At 38.4% G+C, this 17,390-nt stretch overlaps 1 protein-coding gene and 1 long non-coding RNA gene across 3 annotated transcripts in view; both read left to right on the top strand.

Moving 5' to 3' along the window:
• The window catches only part of ANKRD50 (ankyrin repeat domain containing 50), a 49,495-nt gene extending 40,054 nt beyond the window's left edge, over nt 1-9,441 (top strand). For both annotated transcript variants that reach the window (XM_084625813.1, XM_084625814.1), the window contains 2 exons: nt 315-3,862; nt 6,692-9,441. In XM_084625813.1, coding sequence (XP_084481939.1) covers nt 315-3,859 — 3,545 coding nt within the window. In that variant the 3' untranslated portion in view covers nt 3,860-3,862; nt 6,692-9,441. The remainder of the gene's footprint in view (nt 1-314; nt 3,863-6,691) is intronic.
• A 540-nt stretch (nt 9,442-9,981) lies between these two features.
• The window catches only part of LOC311520076, a 141,337-nt gene continuing 133,928 nt past the window's right edge, over nt 9,982-17,390 (top strand). Inside the window, exons 1-2 of the long non-coding RNA XR_014711473.1 lie at nt 9,982-10,058; nt 10,693-10,785. This is a non-coding gene — a long non-coding RNA (uncharacterized lncRNA). The remainder of the gene's footprint in view (nt 10,059-10,692; nt 10,786-17,390) is intronic.

Genomic DNA, 17,390 nt, shown 5'->3' with positions numbered 1-17,390 from the left:
GACAGTGTCACAATCCCTGTCCCATGGTCCAGTTCAGTTTTGTTTACTAATGTACATTTCTCTTTTTGGTGGAATATGAAAAAATATGCTTCTTTATACATTATAGCACAGTTCTCAGCTACTGTTATTAGTTTAGATGTTTATCATTGAATTTCAGATATACTGTGTTAATACATACATCATTTCTCCTGTTTCCCAAACTTCCTGTCCAAAAGCCTTCTTTTTCTTTTGTAATATTGAACAACCAAAACCAGTAGAAAACTAAACCATAGAATTGTTCATTGACCTTTATCTTTCTTGTCTCTTTTTAATAGGTTTTCGAAAAATAAGTCTAGATGATCTCCGAAAGGCATATATTGTGAAAGATGTGCAGCAGTATATTCTCCATCGTTTAGATCAAGAAGAAGCACTGAGACAACATCTCACAAAAGAAACTGCAGAAATGCTGAACCAGCTTCACATCAAAAGCAGTGGTTGCTTTTTATATCTAGAACGTGTCCTAGATGGAGTTGTGGAAAATTTTATCATGCTAAGAGAGATCCGTGACATTCCTGGAACACTAAATGGCCTATATCTCTGGCTTTGTCAGAGGCTTTTTGTAAGAAAACAGTTTGCAAAGGTCCAGCCAATTCTGAATGTAATTCTTGCAGCTTGTAGGCCATTGACTACAATAGAATTGTATCATGCAGTGTGGACCAAAAACATGACATTGACTATGGAAGACTTTCAACGCAAACTAGATGTTCTGTCAAAAGTTCTTGTTGATGGGCTAGGAAATACTAAAATTTTGTTTCATTACAGTTTTGCAGAATGGCTGCTGGATGTAAAGCACTGTACACAGAAATATTTATGTAATGCAGCAGAGGGACACAGAATGTTAGCAATGAGTTACACCTGTCGAGCAAAGGATTTGACACCATTAGAGGCCCAAGAATTTGCATTGCATCTAATTAATTCAAATTTGCAGTTAGAGACTTCTGAGTTGGCTTTGTGGATGATATGGAATGGCACACCAGTCAAAGACTCTTTGTCCACTTTAATCCCGAAAGAACAGGAAGTACTACAGCTGCTAGTAAAAGCTGGTGCTCATGTCAACAGTGAAGATGACCGTACATCTTGCATTGTACGACAAGCTCTGGAAAGAGAAGATTCCATTCGTACCCTGTTAGATAATGGGGCATCAGTAAATCAGTGTGATTCAAATGGGAGAACATTGTTAGCTAATGCTGCATATAGTGGTAATCTTGATGTTGTTAACTTACTTGTTTCTAGAGGAGCAGATTTAGAAATAGAAGATACTCATGGGCAGACAGCACTTAGTTTAGCTGCTCGACAAGGACATACCAAGGTTGTCAATTGTTTGATTGGATGTGGGGCTAATGTAAATCACACTGATCATGATGGCTGGACAGCACTACGATCTGCAGCTTGGGGTGGACACACCGAGGTGGTTTCTGCACTCCTTTACGCTGGAGTCAAAGTGGATTGTGCAGATGCTGACAGTAGAACAGCCTTGAGAGCAGCGGCATGGGGAGGACATGAAGATATAGTGCTGAATCTGCTACAACATGGAGCTGAAGTCAACAAAGCTGATAATGAAGGTAGAACGGCTTTGATTGCAGCAGCATACATGGGACATAAAGAGATTGTGGAGCACCTCCTTGACCATGGTGCAGAGGTAAATCATGAGGATGTGGATGGAAGGACTGCTCTGTCTGTTGCTGCACTTTGTGTACCTGCTAGTAAGGGGCATGCTTCAGTGGTTAGCCTTTTAATTGACCGTGGTGCTGAAGTAGATCATTGTGACAAAGATGGTATGACTCCACTGCTGGTAGCTGCCTACGAAGGACATGTAGATGTTGTTGACTTACTTCTAGAAGGAGGAGCTGATGTGGATCACACTGACAATAATGGTCGTACACCCCTTCTGGCAGCAGCCTCTATGGGCCATGCTTCAGTTGTAAATACTCTTTTATTTTGGGGTGCTGCTGTGGATAGCATTGATAGTGAAGGGCGAACAGTTCTTAGTATAGCCTCTGCCCAAGGTAATGTTGAAGTAGTACGGACTCTGCTGGACAGAGGACTAGATGAAAATCATAGAGATGATGCAGGATGGACACCTTTGCACATGGCAGCTTTTGAAGGTCACAGGTTGATATGTGAAGCACTTATAGAACAAGGTGCTAGAACAAATGAAATTGATAATGATGGACGTATACCTTTCATACTGGCTGCACAAGAAGGTCACTATGATTGTGTACAGATATTACTGGAAAATAAATCTAACATTGATCAGAGAGGCTACGATGGGAGAAATTCTCTCCGAGTTGCTGCTTTAGAAGGTCATAGAGATATAGTTGAACTACTTTTCAGCCATGGAGCAGATGTAAACTACAAAGATGCTGATGGCCGGCCAACACTTTACATCTTGGCATTAGAAAACCAGCTTACAATGGCTGAGTATTTTTTAGAAAATGGTGCAAATGTAGAAGCAAGCGATGCAGAAGGAAGGACAGCACTCCATGTTTCCTGCTGGCAGGGCCATTTGGAGATGGTGCAGATACTGATAACATACCATGCTGATGTGAATGCTGCAGACAATGAGAAGCGGTCTGCTTTGCAATCTGCTGCTTGGCAAGGCCATGTGAAAGTAGTTCGGCTTTTGATTGAGCATGGAGCCTTAGTTGACCACACCTGTAATCAAGGTGCTACTGCACTCTGCATTGCAGCACAAGAAGGACACATTGATGTTGTGCAGATATTACTGGAGCATGGTGCTGATCCGAATCATGCAGATCAATTTGGACGTACTGCTATGCGTGTTGCAGCAAAAAATGGACATTCTCAGATTATTAAATTACTGGAAAAATATGGTGCATCTAGTCTAAATGGCTGCACTCCATCACCAGTCCACACAATGGAGCAAAAACCCTTGCAGTCAGTCTCTTCAAAAATGCAGTCATTAACAATAAAATCAAATAGTTCAGGAAGCACTGGTGGAGGAGATATGCAGCCTACTATGCGTGGTTTGTCTAATGGGCCTGCTCATGCTTTCAGTTCTCCTTCAGAATCTCCAGATTCTACAGTGGACCGCCAGAAGTCGTCTTTATCAAATAATTCCCTGAAAAGTTCCAAAAACTCTTCTCTGCGTACTACATCATCTACAGCAACTGCTCAGACAGTGCCTATTGATAGTTTCCATAGTATGTCATTTACAGAACAAATACAGCAGCATTCACTGCCTCGTAGCAGAAGCAGGCAGTCAATTGTTTCTCCTTCTTCCACAACTCATTCCTTAAGTCAGAATCATAATTCACCAAGTAGTGAATTTGAATGGAGCCAAGTAAAACCCAGTTTGAAATCAACTAAAGCAAACAAAGGGGGGAAAACAGAAAACTCCAGCAAATCTGGATCTGCTGGGAAAAAAATCAAGCAGAGCAGCTCCTCCCAGCCAAAAGTTTTAGAATATGAAATGACTCAGTTTGATAAACGAATACCTGTTGCTAAATCTGGGACCAGTGTGCCACTTAAATCAATGCCAGCCGAGTCACAGTGCAAAATTTTGGTCCCTCCATCTCAGCAAGAAGTTTGTCGACCTCAGCAACAGTTCCTAATTCACCAACAGAGTGGGGAACAGAAGAAGCGAAATGGAATAATGACAAACCCAAATTATCACCTTCAAAGCAATCAGGTTTTTCTTGGTAGGGTTTCCGTCCCACGAACAGGACAGGAGAGAGGACTTCAAGAAGTTTTGGAAGGCTATCCTTCAGAGACCGAACTAAGCCTTAAGCAAGCCTTAAAACTTCAGCTTGAGGGAACTGACCCAAGCTTCAACTACAAGAAAGAAACACCACTGTAATAGGTAAACCACTTATCACATAGGACTTGTCTGCATGGTGCATTAGTGTGCACCAGCTGGGATGTAAGTGCTAGTGGACGCCATTGTATTGCACAGTCCATGTAGACCCTGCTGGCGTACACTAAAAATTCCTTAGTGCATGTTGACATAGTCCCAAATAGTATTAGGTCACTGCACACTGGGGAGCTTTTAATGCACGCCAGCAGGGTCCACATGCATAGCTTGCGACACACTGGTATTCACTAGAACTTGCATCTTAGCCGGTACACAATAATATACCATGTAGACAACCCATAGACAAAATATGTGCATTTTAAATAAATAAAATATAACTAGTGTAAATTTTTTTAAAGAATCACAAATTTTTAATAAAAATTGTGAAGTGTCAGATTTTTTTCACATGTGCTCATTGGATTTCTACATTATCAAATGTTTTTCAAAACATCAGCATAAAACAATTGGATGATCAGTACACTTTCTTGTAAATTGATATAAAGCTAAAGGCAAGGTGTTGCTCCAGTACTTTTGATAAGTAGCTGAATTAGTAGCATGCTTCATACAGACTTGATTCACGGCATTATTTTCAACTAAAAGGATAACATTAAAATACCTTGCTATATTTTCAGTGCTATGCTGAAATTCATTTGTTTACATATACACTCTTCAAGAAACTGTAAAATATTCTTTCAAGTTACTAGAATAAGTTATCTACAGCTTTAAATTGAAATATTTAATGTGGCTATATCCTGCAGTGAGAGAAATACAAAACAATGCCTCTTTAAAGGACATGGGATTCTAAATGGCCTTCATGCATCTCATTCTAGATTATTGGGCTAGTTTTCTGAGTGTGGGAATTGTGTATTCATACAAAAGTTCTTAAGTATAATCTAAGACTCCAAATTAAATTAATTTTGGTTTCTCACTCTCTACGTAATACATTTTCAACCAGAAATTCTGCAGCTTTCAATAGCTTTTTTTCCCTACAGAAATTATCCAGGAGTTAGTTAAATAGTTAATTCACTCTCCTCCAACCCTCATACCTGCTACATCCTGATGAAGTTTGAGGTTTTTTTAAGGTATTTTGACTTTATTAATAATGATCCCAATAAACATTTGAGTTTCAGAGGAGCAGCATCTTTTTGAAATGGAAAAGCTTCATATACATTGCTTATTTCCCATAATATTTCTTTTGTTCATTTACATTAACATTAGAATGCTGACAGACCAGATTTGTTCCTTCTTAAAACAAAAATATTCTTGTTAGCTGGCTTAATCTTGCAGCAAGTCAACAAGGATTTTTTTTGTGAACAGTTGCTTATTAGTTTTGTGTCAGTTACCTGATGGTGAGACATTCATACATCTTGCTCTAGCAAAAGAAAGAAGAGGGTTTTTATCCCAGGCTGCCTTGGAATGTAGAAGTCATTTTCACCCACATGTCTGTCCCTTCCTACTATTCCTAGGCTACAAGTTTAGTTCCTGAGGTTTATTGTAAAGGGAAGAAAGCCAAAGTATTATACAAAATCCTAAGATGCTTCCCGAAATGTTTGATGCAACTCTAATGCTAACCAGTTAAAACAACTTGATGGCTCAGACAAAGGCCATTCAGAGTTTGCCTCTATATAAAACTTTAGTATTACTATCTATCTTCAATTATATAGCAACTATAGCTGCAACCTTGTTTCTAGTAGATGTCTTGGGGTAAAATTTTCAAAAGCACCTACGTTACTTAGGTTCCTAAATCTCATTAGAAGTCAACAGGACTTAGACTCCAAAGTATGCTAGTCATTTTTGAAAATGGGACTTAGGTTCCTAAGGCACTTTTGTGTGTTTGAAAATTTTACCCCTGATGCATATAATATTTTATAAGGTTAACATGCTGCATAATCAGTTCCTTTATTTCATAACTCTTCTATAATGTGAGCACCCCAAACACTGTCTTTAAATAATAACTAAGTGAAATGAAATTCAAACAACATGATGGAACTGTGGAAGCTGTGTCAAGGACTCCACCAAACTGAACCCACCAGAACAAAACTCTGCAGGAGTGTAGATACAATCATTCAATTTGCTAACTCTTTAGAATTGTGTGACTTAAATAGATTTAAAATATAAAAAAAGTTTGTGAAATAACCCCATATATAATATTATAACTGTATGTTGACTCTGTTCATTTAGCTCTTTTTCCATTTAACACCTGCCCACCTGCATAGTGTTAAAGTGAAATATGACTAAAGAGCAGCTTTTGCATTTTTAATCCTTTTTTACAACTATGTTTTTTAAATGTAAATTTGCATATCAGTTGTGGAGACAGCTGCATGGTGCAGCCTCAAAACTATCTTTTACTTCGAAGTCTTCTCTATTTCTTTGCCACATCCAAATTAAAAAAAAAAATCCACTAACCAGCAAAACAGAGATTGAATACTTCTTGAAATTCAGCTCAGTGCCTGCCCCAAAAAATATTTCACAGATTAATCTTGATTATTTTGAGTGAATTACCTATGGAACATCATGTTAGAAAATATTACTTCATCATGTAGAATCTCATTGCCAATCTAATATCCAAGGATTTCCAGGAATGGAACTCCAGCTGTCACCACTTGTTGCCTTTTTTTGGCAATATTTTCAAAAGTTTCCATAGGTATTCGAGCCATATGTGTGCCAGGATGGATGGTGAATGCAATTGTGTATTTTTGTTTTTAAAGAAAATCTTTGTTTCAAGACTCATATTTCTAAATATCTTTAGTTAGAAACTATGTGTGTAGTTGTTTTTCTGTATATACTGTATGTATATGTAGTATTCCCAAATTTAACTTTTTAATTTTGCACTTTTAGGCCAATTCCATGATGCTATGAACAGAAGAGTTTCTGCCTGGAATGGTTTAATCAGCTGCCTGGGATGAAAGCATATAATGCTTGGTAGTCCACCTAGAAAACTAAGAATGTGATTACCACAGTACAATTACCTTAATTACTGTAATGTGCCTAAATTTTAAGGCTGCCTTCTCAGTGTAACTCTCTGTGCTTCAGAAGTTTATTTTGTGTACTTTGTACGTAATACACAGAATAAGCACTTTTTTTTCTTAATTGCAGAATAATATATGCTGTGTTTCCCTGACAACACCTGAGAAATTGTAAGAGCAAGGATTTTTGATATCCTATTCCAGAAGGCTTGATAAATGTGCATGTGCCACAATGAACTATATATGGGAGGACAGTGCTTTTTGTATTTATTTTATTTTCCTGTGGCAAAAGAAACTAAACATACAGTTTATACCATATTTGTATTGCTATAATGTATGGTCATTTTCCTGTGTATTTCAAAAGTTCTCTCAAGAAAAACAAATCTGGTAACAGTATTTGATGAACTTACAGTACTTGTATGTTCTGTCTGTAAAATTACTTTGTTCAATGGTAGAGTTGCAAGATTATAACCATACACCACACCTCTGGGATTTTTTGTAATAAAATCTAATTTCTACAATTACAGCTTGATATCTGGATGTACAGACTGGCTACCACTGAAAACGATAGAGCTATGCATGTGTATCCAAGGGCAAAACTTAGTCCATACTAAATAGTCTAGTATGTTAAAAAAAAAAAAACTGGATTAATTTCAATATTAGGTGCTTAAGTGTAATGTGCTAAAATTTAAGGCCTGATTCTGCTTTCACTTACACCTCCATAAGAACTCAGGAATAACTGCATTAAAGTAAGTGAATTTACACCTGTGTAATATTTGTGCAAGCAAGCAAAAACAGGTCCATTGTATGTAACAGTATACACTATGAAATTTTCTCCATTTACAAGGGATGAACATGCACAACTCTAACTCCATCGCTCATGAGTCATAAAAATGATTAACACCTGAAAATATAAAGTATATTGCACCATTCACTATTACATAGTCTGACTCTAGATAATAAAGGTTAACATTTTCTACATAAGTATTTCCTTTAAAGACTTGAATTCAACTTTTCTCATATTGTGATTCTGTGCATTCCCTGAATTGTGTGATCCAAAGTCATGATGATAATCTATTTATAAATTTAGATAAATGGCCCTTGGATGCATATACATTGTATATTCCGGGACACTGAAGATCTTGATAGGTTACTACTGTGGTGAACAGTCATCAGAACATAATTAAATTTGATTTTTTTAATTAATGAACCACCTTCTTATTCACTCATATTATCAAATGTAAAAAGAAAATCTTTCATAGGCATATGATGTGTAGTAAAATGTAATGTTAGAAGTTGACACCATAGCAATATTGATAATTCTGAAGTGAATGTTTTAAGTATTTAATTTTTTGTCCCTGTGGGATATTTATAAAATAAACACAATGGAACTCTTGCAGAATAGCCTTAAGAATGTTAATGGTTCAGTAAAGAGAGAGTATCAGAAAGTTTCAACAGACTTGTTATGAACCTTAAGTATAGTGCATTTGCAATACTGTGCAAGAACACAACTTTCTCTTTTCTATTGGGTGTATGTTTTGTTCTGTAGAAAGATATCCCAGAAGGCTTACCTTTTCTACTACTTGATTGTCATTGGGATTATATTTATTTAATTTTATTGTTTTGTTTTGTTTTATTTTTGTTACAAAGTGCGCATTGGGTCACAGGGTCCATTTCACAATGGGCTACAGTTTCCAGACAGCTTCAGGTTTTTGTATGAATAATATTTACATTTGAAACAGTTGGTGGGTAAACCCCACATATAAATCAACTGAAAGACCTGTTGAAAAGTTACTTTCAGAATCAAAATAACAGTTCCTGCAGCTTTTCAGTATTGCTTTGGAATAGAGCATGAATTACTCTGTTAAAATACTTTGATGAGGGTGTGAGACATTCCGCATTGCTTTTGTGTGTGATTTTAATATTATACCTTATGTGGTTTGTACCATGCTAAGAAAGTAAAACTAATATCCCCCAAATGTTAGCAATTCAGTTTGGACTTTTAAAATGTTGGGTGATGTCCTGCTGTCTGTACAATCACACAGAAGTCAGTGGGGTTGCACACTTGTAACTCAGACCAGAATTTAGCCTGTCAAATATTTCTCTGTTTCAGATCTTGTTTTCATAAGCCACTATGCGACTAGTCCTATCTCCTCCTCCTGACATTTCACGCAGTCTCTCCAACAACCATCTCCAGAAGTGATCACAAATCCATGATGGGAAAGCTAGAGAAAAGACTGTCTTATGAACATTAACATCAATACCATATACTTGTGGAGAAAGTCTTCAAAAGAGAAAAGTATTTAAATTTGTCAGAACTAAAAAGGTATTGAGGTACAGTGATGCCCTTTTGTCTTTGTGATCAGTATTGAAAGTATTACCATTGATTAAAAAATAAAAGGCTGTTTCCCTCATTAATCAGCTATGCAAATGTGTGTTATGCTTAATATCCTCCATCTGATCTGTTCAGTTAACTTTGTTTGCAGATGGACTCTTTTTATTTTCCCCCTCCCTGGATTGGGTTGTATATAGCCTATAATGTACATTGAATGAATTTCACATTGTAAAATTTTTATTTTATTCCTTGTATTATATTAAGCAAAAAAACCCTATGTATATGAAAGTGCATAATAAATATATTTGCTTTTCAGCAGCTATCTGTTTTATTTTACAACCTCCTTTCTTGGGACATTTCAGGAAAAGGTTCTTAAAAATTAGGAAAACTTGACTAGCATTTGTTAAGCATCTAATAAAACCTAATGAAAATTAGAATATGATTTAGAAAGGTCGTAAGCATTTGAGGCAAGCATTTTCAAAACTGGATGCCCGAAGTTAGCTCCTAAGTCCATATTTAGACACCTGTTTGTTTCCTGATATTTCAAAAATGCTGAGTTCTCAGCAGCTTCCACTGACTTCAGATTTAGTATTTCACATTCTTACGAGGCCTTGAAACCAGTAGGAATAAAAAACTTCTCTTTCGAGATGTGTTGCCCATGTCCATTTTTGTTCCGGTGTGTGCATGCCCAGTGCACCAGAGTCAGAGATATTTTTTCTTAAGTGGTGCCCATAAGGGGAAACACATGCATCCTCAGCAGTCTTGTGCTGCTACACAATGCTATGGAGGGTGGAGCCACCTTTGATCACTCTCAGTTCCTTCTTACAGGACAGATCCCAACATAAAGGGGAAGAAGAATGGAATGGATATGTGCAACACATCTCAAACAACAGTTACAGAACAGGTTAGTAACCATTTTTTCTTCAAGTGATGGAACATCCATTTCACTTCAAGTCACCCCTGAGCAGTTAAGTCTGGAGACGTGTTTTGGAATCTATCTGAACAATGACTATAGATCCAAATTTGGCAAAGTCCTTTGAACATCCAAGGCATGGAGCCTTTCTTCAACCCCATGAGAGCAGGGTTAGGAAAGAATGTCAGTAAGTATATGGCTTGATTGAGGTGGAATTGTGAAACTACTTTAGTCAGGAATTTCAAATGCAGACATAAATATACCTTATCCTTATTAAAGCAAAAAAAAAAAAAGTGTAAAGAGGGTCATCTACCAACACTCGTAACTCCATTACCCTTCTTACAGATAAAATTGGTACCAAAAATGCTACTTTCATAGAGAGATGCAGTAAGGAGCAAGTAGCCATGGGTTTAAAGGGTGGACTTGTTAACTCTGCCAGCATCAGATTCAGGTTCCAGGGAGGAATGGGATTCTTGACATGGGGATATAACCTGTCTAGACCTGTTAAGAATCTGATAGACATAGGGTTGGAAAATACTGAGTGGTTCACAACTGATGATTGGAAAGTGGAGGTCGCTGCCAGATGAACTCTGATGGAACTAACCAATAGACCCTGCTGTTTCAGGTTAAACATATCCAAAACATGTTGGATAGAGGCCAGGACTGGTGAAACACCTCTCTGCTTTCACCTTATGAAGAATAGTGTTCACTTCATCAGGTAAGCATACTTAATACATGGCTACCTGCTGTTCAGAAATGTTTTGCACATTTGGAGAACACTCTGTCTCTTGAGGAATTAACCATGGAGCAGACAGGCCATGAGATGGAATAGACGGATTGGGGTGTAACATCTGTGGCCCTGGGAGATCTTCTTGTGATCTTGAAGTAGTGTCATAGGAGCCCTAGACAGAGAGGCTCAGCAGACTGGATAACCAATGGTAGCGAGGCCAAACTGGTGCTAGCGTGATCCTGCTTGAGTTTGGATAACATCTTGGGTAGGATAAGAATAGAAGGGTAGGCATTCAGAAACTTGTCTCTCCAAGAGAGAGTAGGAAAGCATCCATCAGAGAGCCCAGAACGAGAACTGAAGTTTTATCCCGCCAATAAGATTTATTAGTTAAAGATACAAAATTTTAGCCCAGCTATGGAATAAATCTTCCTACCAAAACAGTCTAGTCTCTTTGCCTCTTTGTTCTTTGGGATAGGAGGTCATTCCTGTTGTGCTTTTTCATTCATGGTGAGACATCTAAGGAACCACTCTGAGGGGCACATCTGCCACTCTGCTTAGAGAAAAATCTCTGATGCATTGGGCATGCACACGCTTGAAGTAGAATGAACATGTGCAATCACTCAAAGAAGAACTTCATTGTACTTTCTTTCAAGATGACCTGTATACCATTACATCTGTCAGGAAGACTAGCAAACTAAACACCCCAATTACTATAATTCCCTTATATCTGAAAGAAGGTTTTTGGGTTTTTTTTTTGGAAAATATATTTTTTCATATATCCTTTTCCCCAAGAGTGTTCCAGTTATTTCATATCTCTGTGCCAATGAAGTGATTGCATAGACATGATTTTACCCAAATCAGAATTCCCAGGAACAAAATCTGCATTTGTTGAGCACAAAAAGGGCTATGAATGTTTACTAGGGTAAGCTAAAATCTTTTGAAGAACAGTGTGTGGCTTGTTTAAAGGCCTAGCAAAGGGATCAAAACTTCAGAGTACTATGTCTAGGTGTATTTGTGATTTTCTTTGTTCTTTTTGTTATGTAAAAGCACATTTTCTCTTGAGGCTAAGTCATGTTGTTACATGAGCATATTTTTGCATCCCACTCGAACACAGGCTTTCTTCTTCCAGTGAGGCCACCAAAAGAGGAGTTCTTCAGGCTGTTGCTTAATGTAGGCCTGCCCTAGGGTAGTCCTTGCTACATCAACTCTTTGTACATTTACAATGGAAGAAGAGATGGTCAACAAAAAGGAATTTCCAATAATTGTCATAACCTCTTCTTCCACTCTAATTGTATTCTGCTCCCTTCTTTAGAATCAAAATTATGTATATTAGTGTGGGAAATTTCTGAGTGTCAAGGAAGAACTCTGCTATTTATCTGCCTTCTGTCATTGACAGTTTAGGTTTGCCTCCTTGTTTCCTGGTAAGCACTCATTCCAGTCCTTGTACTTATGACTTTGTTGGTTTGTAGGATTAGGAGGGAAAAAAGGGCAAACATAATTACTGTAAGTAGTTTTTCATTCACCTTTTGTATACTATTTCTGTGGTTTTTCTTCTCTAATCATTTGGGGGAGGGATAGCTCAGTGGTTTGAGCATTGGCCTGCTAAACCCAGGATTGTGAGTTCAATCCTTGAGGGGGCCATTTAGGGATGGGGGCAAAAAAATTTGGGGGGGAGGGATAGCTCAGTGGTTTGAGCATTGGCCTGCTAAACCCAGGGTTGTGAGTTCAATCCTTGAGGGGGCCATTTAGGGATCTGGGGCAAAAATTGAGGATTGGTACTGCTTTGAGCAGGGGGTTGGACTAGATGACCTCCTGAGGTCCCTTCCAACCTTGATATTCTATGATTCTATGACCCACTTTTGATATGCTCTTTATGCCAAGGAATAACAGCATATGCATTGGATTAGTTCACTATTTTTCACAAAGACAGCAAAGTATTTCCTGTGAATTAATCTCTAAAGACTTTGATGTTCCACAGTCACAATTTTTTCCCAATAATCATAATAATATTTAAACAAAAGTATTGAACACCTGTTTTTAATCTTTGATCCTGAGGAATATGTAAAGTCATATTAAATTAATGCTTCAAATCTTCTATACAATCTTTAGGACAGTTTTGCTTGTGGGTTGTGTGTATTTTCCAAAAGGCATTTGGGACTAGTTCGCAGAGTAAACTAATGCAAAGCTTTTCAACTGAAGGCCCTGTGAGAGAATCATAGACGATTAGAGTTGGAAGAAACCTCAGGAGGTCATCTAGTTCAACCCCCTGCTCAAAGCAGGACCAACCCCAACTTAAATCATCCCAGCCAGGGCTTTGTCAAGCCTGACCTTAAAAATATCTAAGGAAGGAGATTCCACCACCTCCCTAGGTAACGCATTCCAGTGTTTCACCACCCTCCTAGTGAAAAAGTTTTTCCTAACATCCAACCTAAACCTCCCCCACTGCAACTTGAGACCATTACTCCTTGTTCTGTCATCAGCTACCACTGAGAACAGTCTCGATCCATCCTCTTTGGAACCCCCTTTCAGGTAGTTGAAAGCAGCTATCAAATCCCTCCTCACTCTTCTCTTCTGCAGACTAAATAAGCCCAGTTCCTTCAGCCTCTCCTCATGTGCCCCAGCCCCCTAATAATTTTGTTGCCCTCTGCTGGACTTTCTCCAATTTGTCCACATTCTTTCTGTAGTAGGGGCCCCAAAACTGGATGCAATACTCCAGATGTGGCCTCACCAGTGCCAAATAGACAGCAGTAAGAAGTTGGCATTGATCTAAACTGTAACTTTTCTACACTGGAGAGAGTTCCAGTGTCAGAAATAGAGTAGACTGAAAAATCCTACGATTGTGCCAATAGTTTTATTAAAGGATTCTCAGAAATTCTGTGCAGATCATATCAACCAATTGACCGTTATCATGAAGATTTCATTTATTTAGGTCCCAGAAAGACCTTTCCCTTTTATTATTGTAGGTTTACAATAGACAAGTTAAATCTTGAAATTGAGGTACATTTTATGCTACAGAAATTAAACTTTAAAAAATTCTTGCACTATACTTTTTTGTCTTCTGTACTTCTATTAAGCTTTGTGTCCTGCAATTGGAGCTCTGCAAGTTAAAAGGGCGCGGAGTGCTTCTGAAGTTACTTCCTGTCTGTGCTATTGGTTGTACCTTCCCTCCCTTCTCTACTAGAGATGTGGGGGAAACCATTTTGCTGATTTTCTGCACATTGTGTGTCTGCGCTCTCCTGAGGGCTGCTCTAAACTCCTCCAGCTGCTCCAACCATGCCACTACAATGTGCCTCCACAATGTGCTCCAGTCGTGCTATACTCCTCGTCTCCACCTGCAATGCCCCCTAGCCTGGTGTAGGAGCTGGCTATGCCATCTCTATGCCTGAATGGGACTCCTCAGCTGGGGAGATGGGCCTATGTTCTGCTTCTTTTGTGCTGCCAAAGCAGGACGCTTTCTTTCAAAACAAAAGGTTTCAGAGTAACAGCTGTGTTAGTCTGTATTCGCAAAAAGAAAAGGAGTAGTTGTGGCACCTTAGAGACTAACCAATTTATTTGAGCATAAGCTTTCGTGAGCTACAGCTCACTTCATCGGATGCATACACATCCGATGAAGTGAGCTGTAGCTCACGAAAGCTTATGCTCAAATAAATTGGTTAGTCCCTAAGGTGCCACAAGTCCTCCTTTTCTTTTTTCAAAACAAAGCAACAGTAGTATGAAATTTTTCAAACTTTGGCACAATCTTATCTTCTGAAATGCCATGGGCTCCCTTGCCAAAAATACAGTGGTGACATACTGTTGTATAACTTATTTTCTACAGTCTCAATAAATACATCCCTAAGATGTCTACATAAACAAACGCTTGGATGAAAAAGGGCAGTCTCAAACTAAAAATGAGAAAGACTTTAGGGTATTCCTAAACTGCCATCAGGGAGATGTGATTGCAGTTGATGTAGGCATACCCAAGCTATCTTTAATCAAAATGAGCTCGAGTAGCAATACAGTGTAGCAGTAGCAGCACGGTTCAGCCTCTCCAGTGTGTACCCAGGGTCCTTGTACTTAGGAGGCTAGCCTGTGCTGCTGCTCATGCTGCCGTGGCTAGACTGCTGTTGTTATGTGAGCTAGCTTTGATCTCTCCAGATCAAAGCTAGCTCTGGTATGTCTACAGGAGCTGCAGCCACCTTTAGACATAACCTAAAGTGATGCTGGTTAGAGGGGGGAAATATTTTGAAGAACTAGCCAGGACATTGACCTCCTTTCGACTACAGCACCAGGGGGAGGAAGGAATACCTCAGTAAACTCACCTTCAGAAAGTACTGTATCTGCTTTTTGTGTCAAGAGTGTCATGGCTAATACATCAGAGTTTCATTTATTATCACAAACTGGAGACTGTCCCTCAAAGCAGCACGCTTATGAAGAAGTGCTATGCTATGTCTGAGGAAATTACTGGCAAAGGTATGTTATTACATGATTGTCCATTATGGAGATTCCTCTGCTGCAGCTACAACTGGCCTCTGTTAGACAGGAAACTAGTCTAGATGGACCATTAGTTAGATCTGACATACTACTCCTTTATTTGCAAATGGTGTCAATTCATAGATTTTTTTTTTTTAAGGCAAGAAGTCTGACTTCTCACATAACACAGGCCATAGAACTTCAGCCAATAATTTGTGCTTACTTTAAACCTACAGGTAAATTCTGACTGGATTATGTAAAGGTTTAGGGAATAGGACTTTCAAGTTCCTATGGATGATCACAGTAAGGCAAAATAAGACTGTTACCCTGATATATTACCATTTTTAAAGGAAACTGCTATTCCAAGCATTTGTCATAGCTTCATTGAAACCTTTCTAGTTTGAATTGCTATTTGATTTAAAAATTAAAATTGTATTTCTAATTGCACATTGACTGGCATAACTAGCAAAGCATAAGTACTTTCAGTTGAGGAGTACCACTAATGTATTCAGAAATATAATCATTCTGCATGCAAGACATGAATTTATTCCAAAGGCAAGCACATAAAGCATAGGGAGGACTTACATTCCTTACAAGTTTCAGGACTTAAAAGTTACTGAAGATGACATATATCATTCATTTTCTACGTCAGAATCCTTCACAGAAAGTGAAAGTCTTTCTCTGACTACTCAAAAAGTAGTGACTACTTGTGGCACCTTGGAGACTAACCAATTTATTTGAGCATAAGCTTTCGTGAGCTATAGCTCACTTCATCTGACTACTATGTCTAATGGCAGCAACCACATATGTCACACCCTCTGAGAGACTAAAGATGAGGCCTCTTCAACACGTGGTAGCAAGAAATTTTCAAACTTGCAGTTTATGGCATGAACCTGGTAATAATTCCAAACAAGATTATGAAAACTCTTTTGTGGTAGAAGGATCGGTCACATGGTGAGGGGAATTCGAATCAGTCCATCCTCTCCTTCCATGATGATTACCACAGATGCCTCAAAAACAGTCTGGAGTGCACATCTCAACAATCTGGTAACATGACGTCTCTGGAACCAGCAAGAGTGTAATCTGTATATCAGTGTTCTTGTGTTAAGGGCAATATAATTATCACTAAAATCTTTCCTACCTCAGTCAAGGGGCAGCTGAGTCAGGTGACCAAAAGCAATATGACAGCAATGTATTATGTAAACAAGAAAGGAGGAGCATGCTCTTCCCAGCTATGCAATGAGGCAAGGAGACTTTGCAAGTGGTGTATTATTCACAAGGTTGATGTGATAATTCATGTATCAGGAGCCCTTAATCAGCAGACCAATTCCTCCCACATGAATGGCCCTTGAACATGTAATCAGGGAAATTTTTGCTCTGAAGCACACTCCAAATATTGATCTTTTTGCTACAAGGTTCAGTGCAAAATGCCCTCTTTTTTTGTTCAACAGGTTCAGCCCCGTACCCTCTCTCAGATGCTTTCCTCCTCAATCAGAATATGAATCTGATGTACACCTTCTCATCTTTTCCGTTAATATTGAAGGTCATAAGGAATTTCAGCCAGGATAATTCTGCTCACTTTTGCTTGGCTGAGTTACACGGACTTGCTCCTTCTTTCAAAGAGAAACTTCAAAGTACTGCCTCTGTCATCAGACCTACTCTGACAGCAGCATCGGAGGGTGTATGAGCCAGATCCATCTTTGCTACATCTAGCAGCAATAGATCCTTGACAGAATTAGAGAAATCTTTCTCTGAAGATGTACAGCATGTATTACTAAATGTGAAAAGACTGACTACTAGAAAATGTTATGAGTTGAAATGGAAAAGATTTTTCTATGGGATGCTAATAAGGATATTGATCTTGTGCCAGCTCCTATACAATTCATTTTAGAGTACTTGTTGCTTCTGAAGGACCAAGATTTTTATATTAAGTCACTCAGGTACATTTAGCCACAATTGCACCTGTTGATGGTAAATCAGTATTCTCTCATCTGATTGTTAAGAGATTTATGAAAGGTTTACTAAATCTGTATTCTCCAAAAACAAAGCCTGTTCCAACCTTGAAATTAAACTTAGTGCTTTCACAAATTATATCACCTCCATTTCATAGATACGAAGGTCAGAAGGGACCATTATGATCA

The sequence above is a fragment of the Lepidochelys olivacea genome (genome assembly GCF_965140295.1).
Source record: "Lepidochelys olivacea isolate rLepOli2 genome assembly, chromosome: 4".
Classification (NCBI taxonomy): domain Eukaryota; kingdom Metazoa; phylum Chordata; order Testudines; family Cheloniidae; genus Lepidochelys; species Lepidochelys olivacea.
This window is presented reverse-complemented; position numbering and strand designations above follow the sequence as displayed.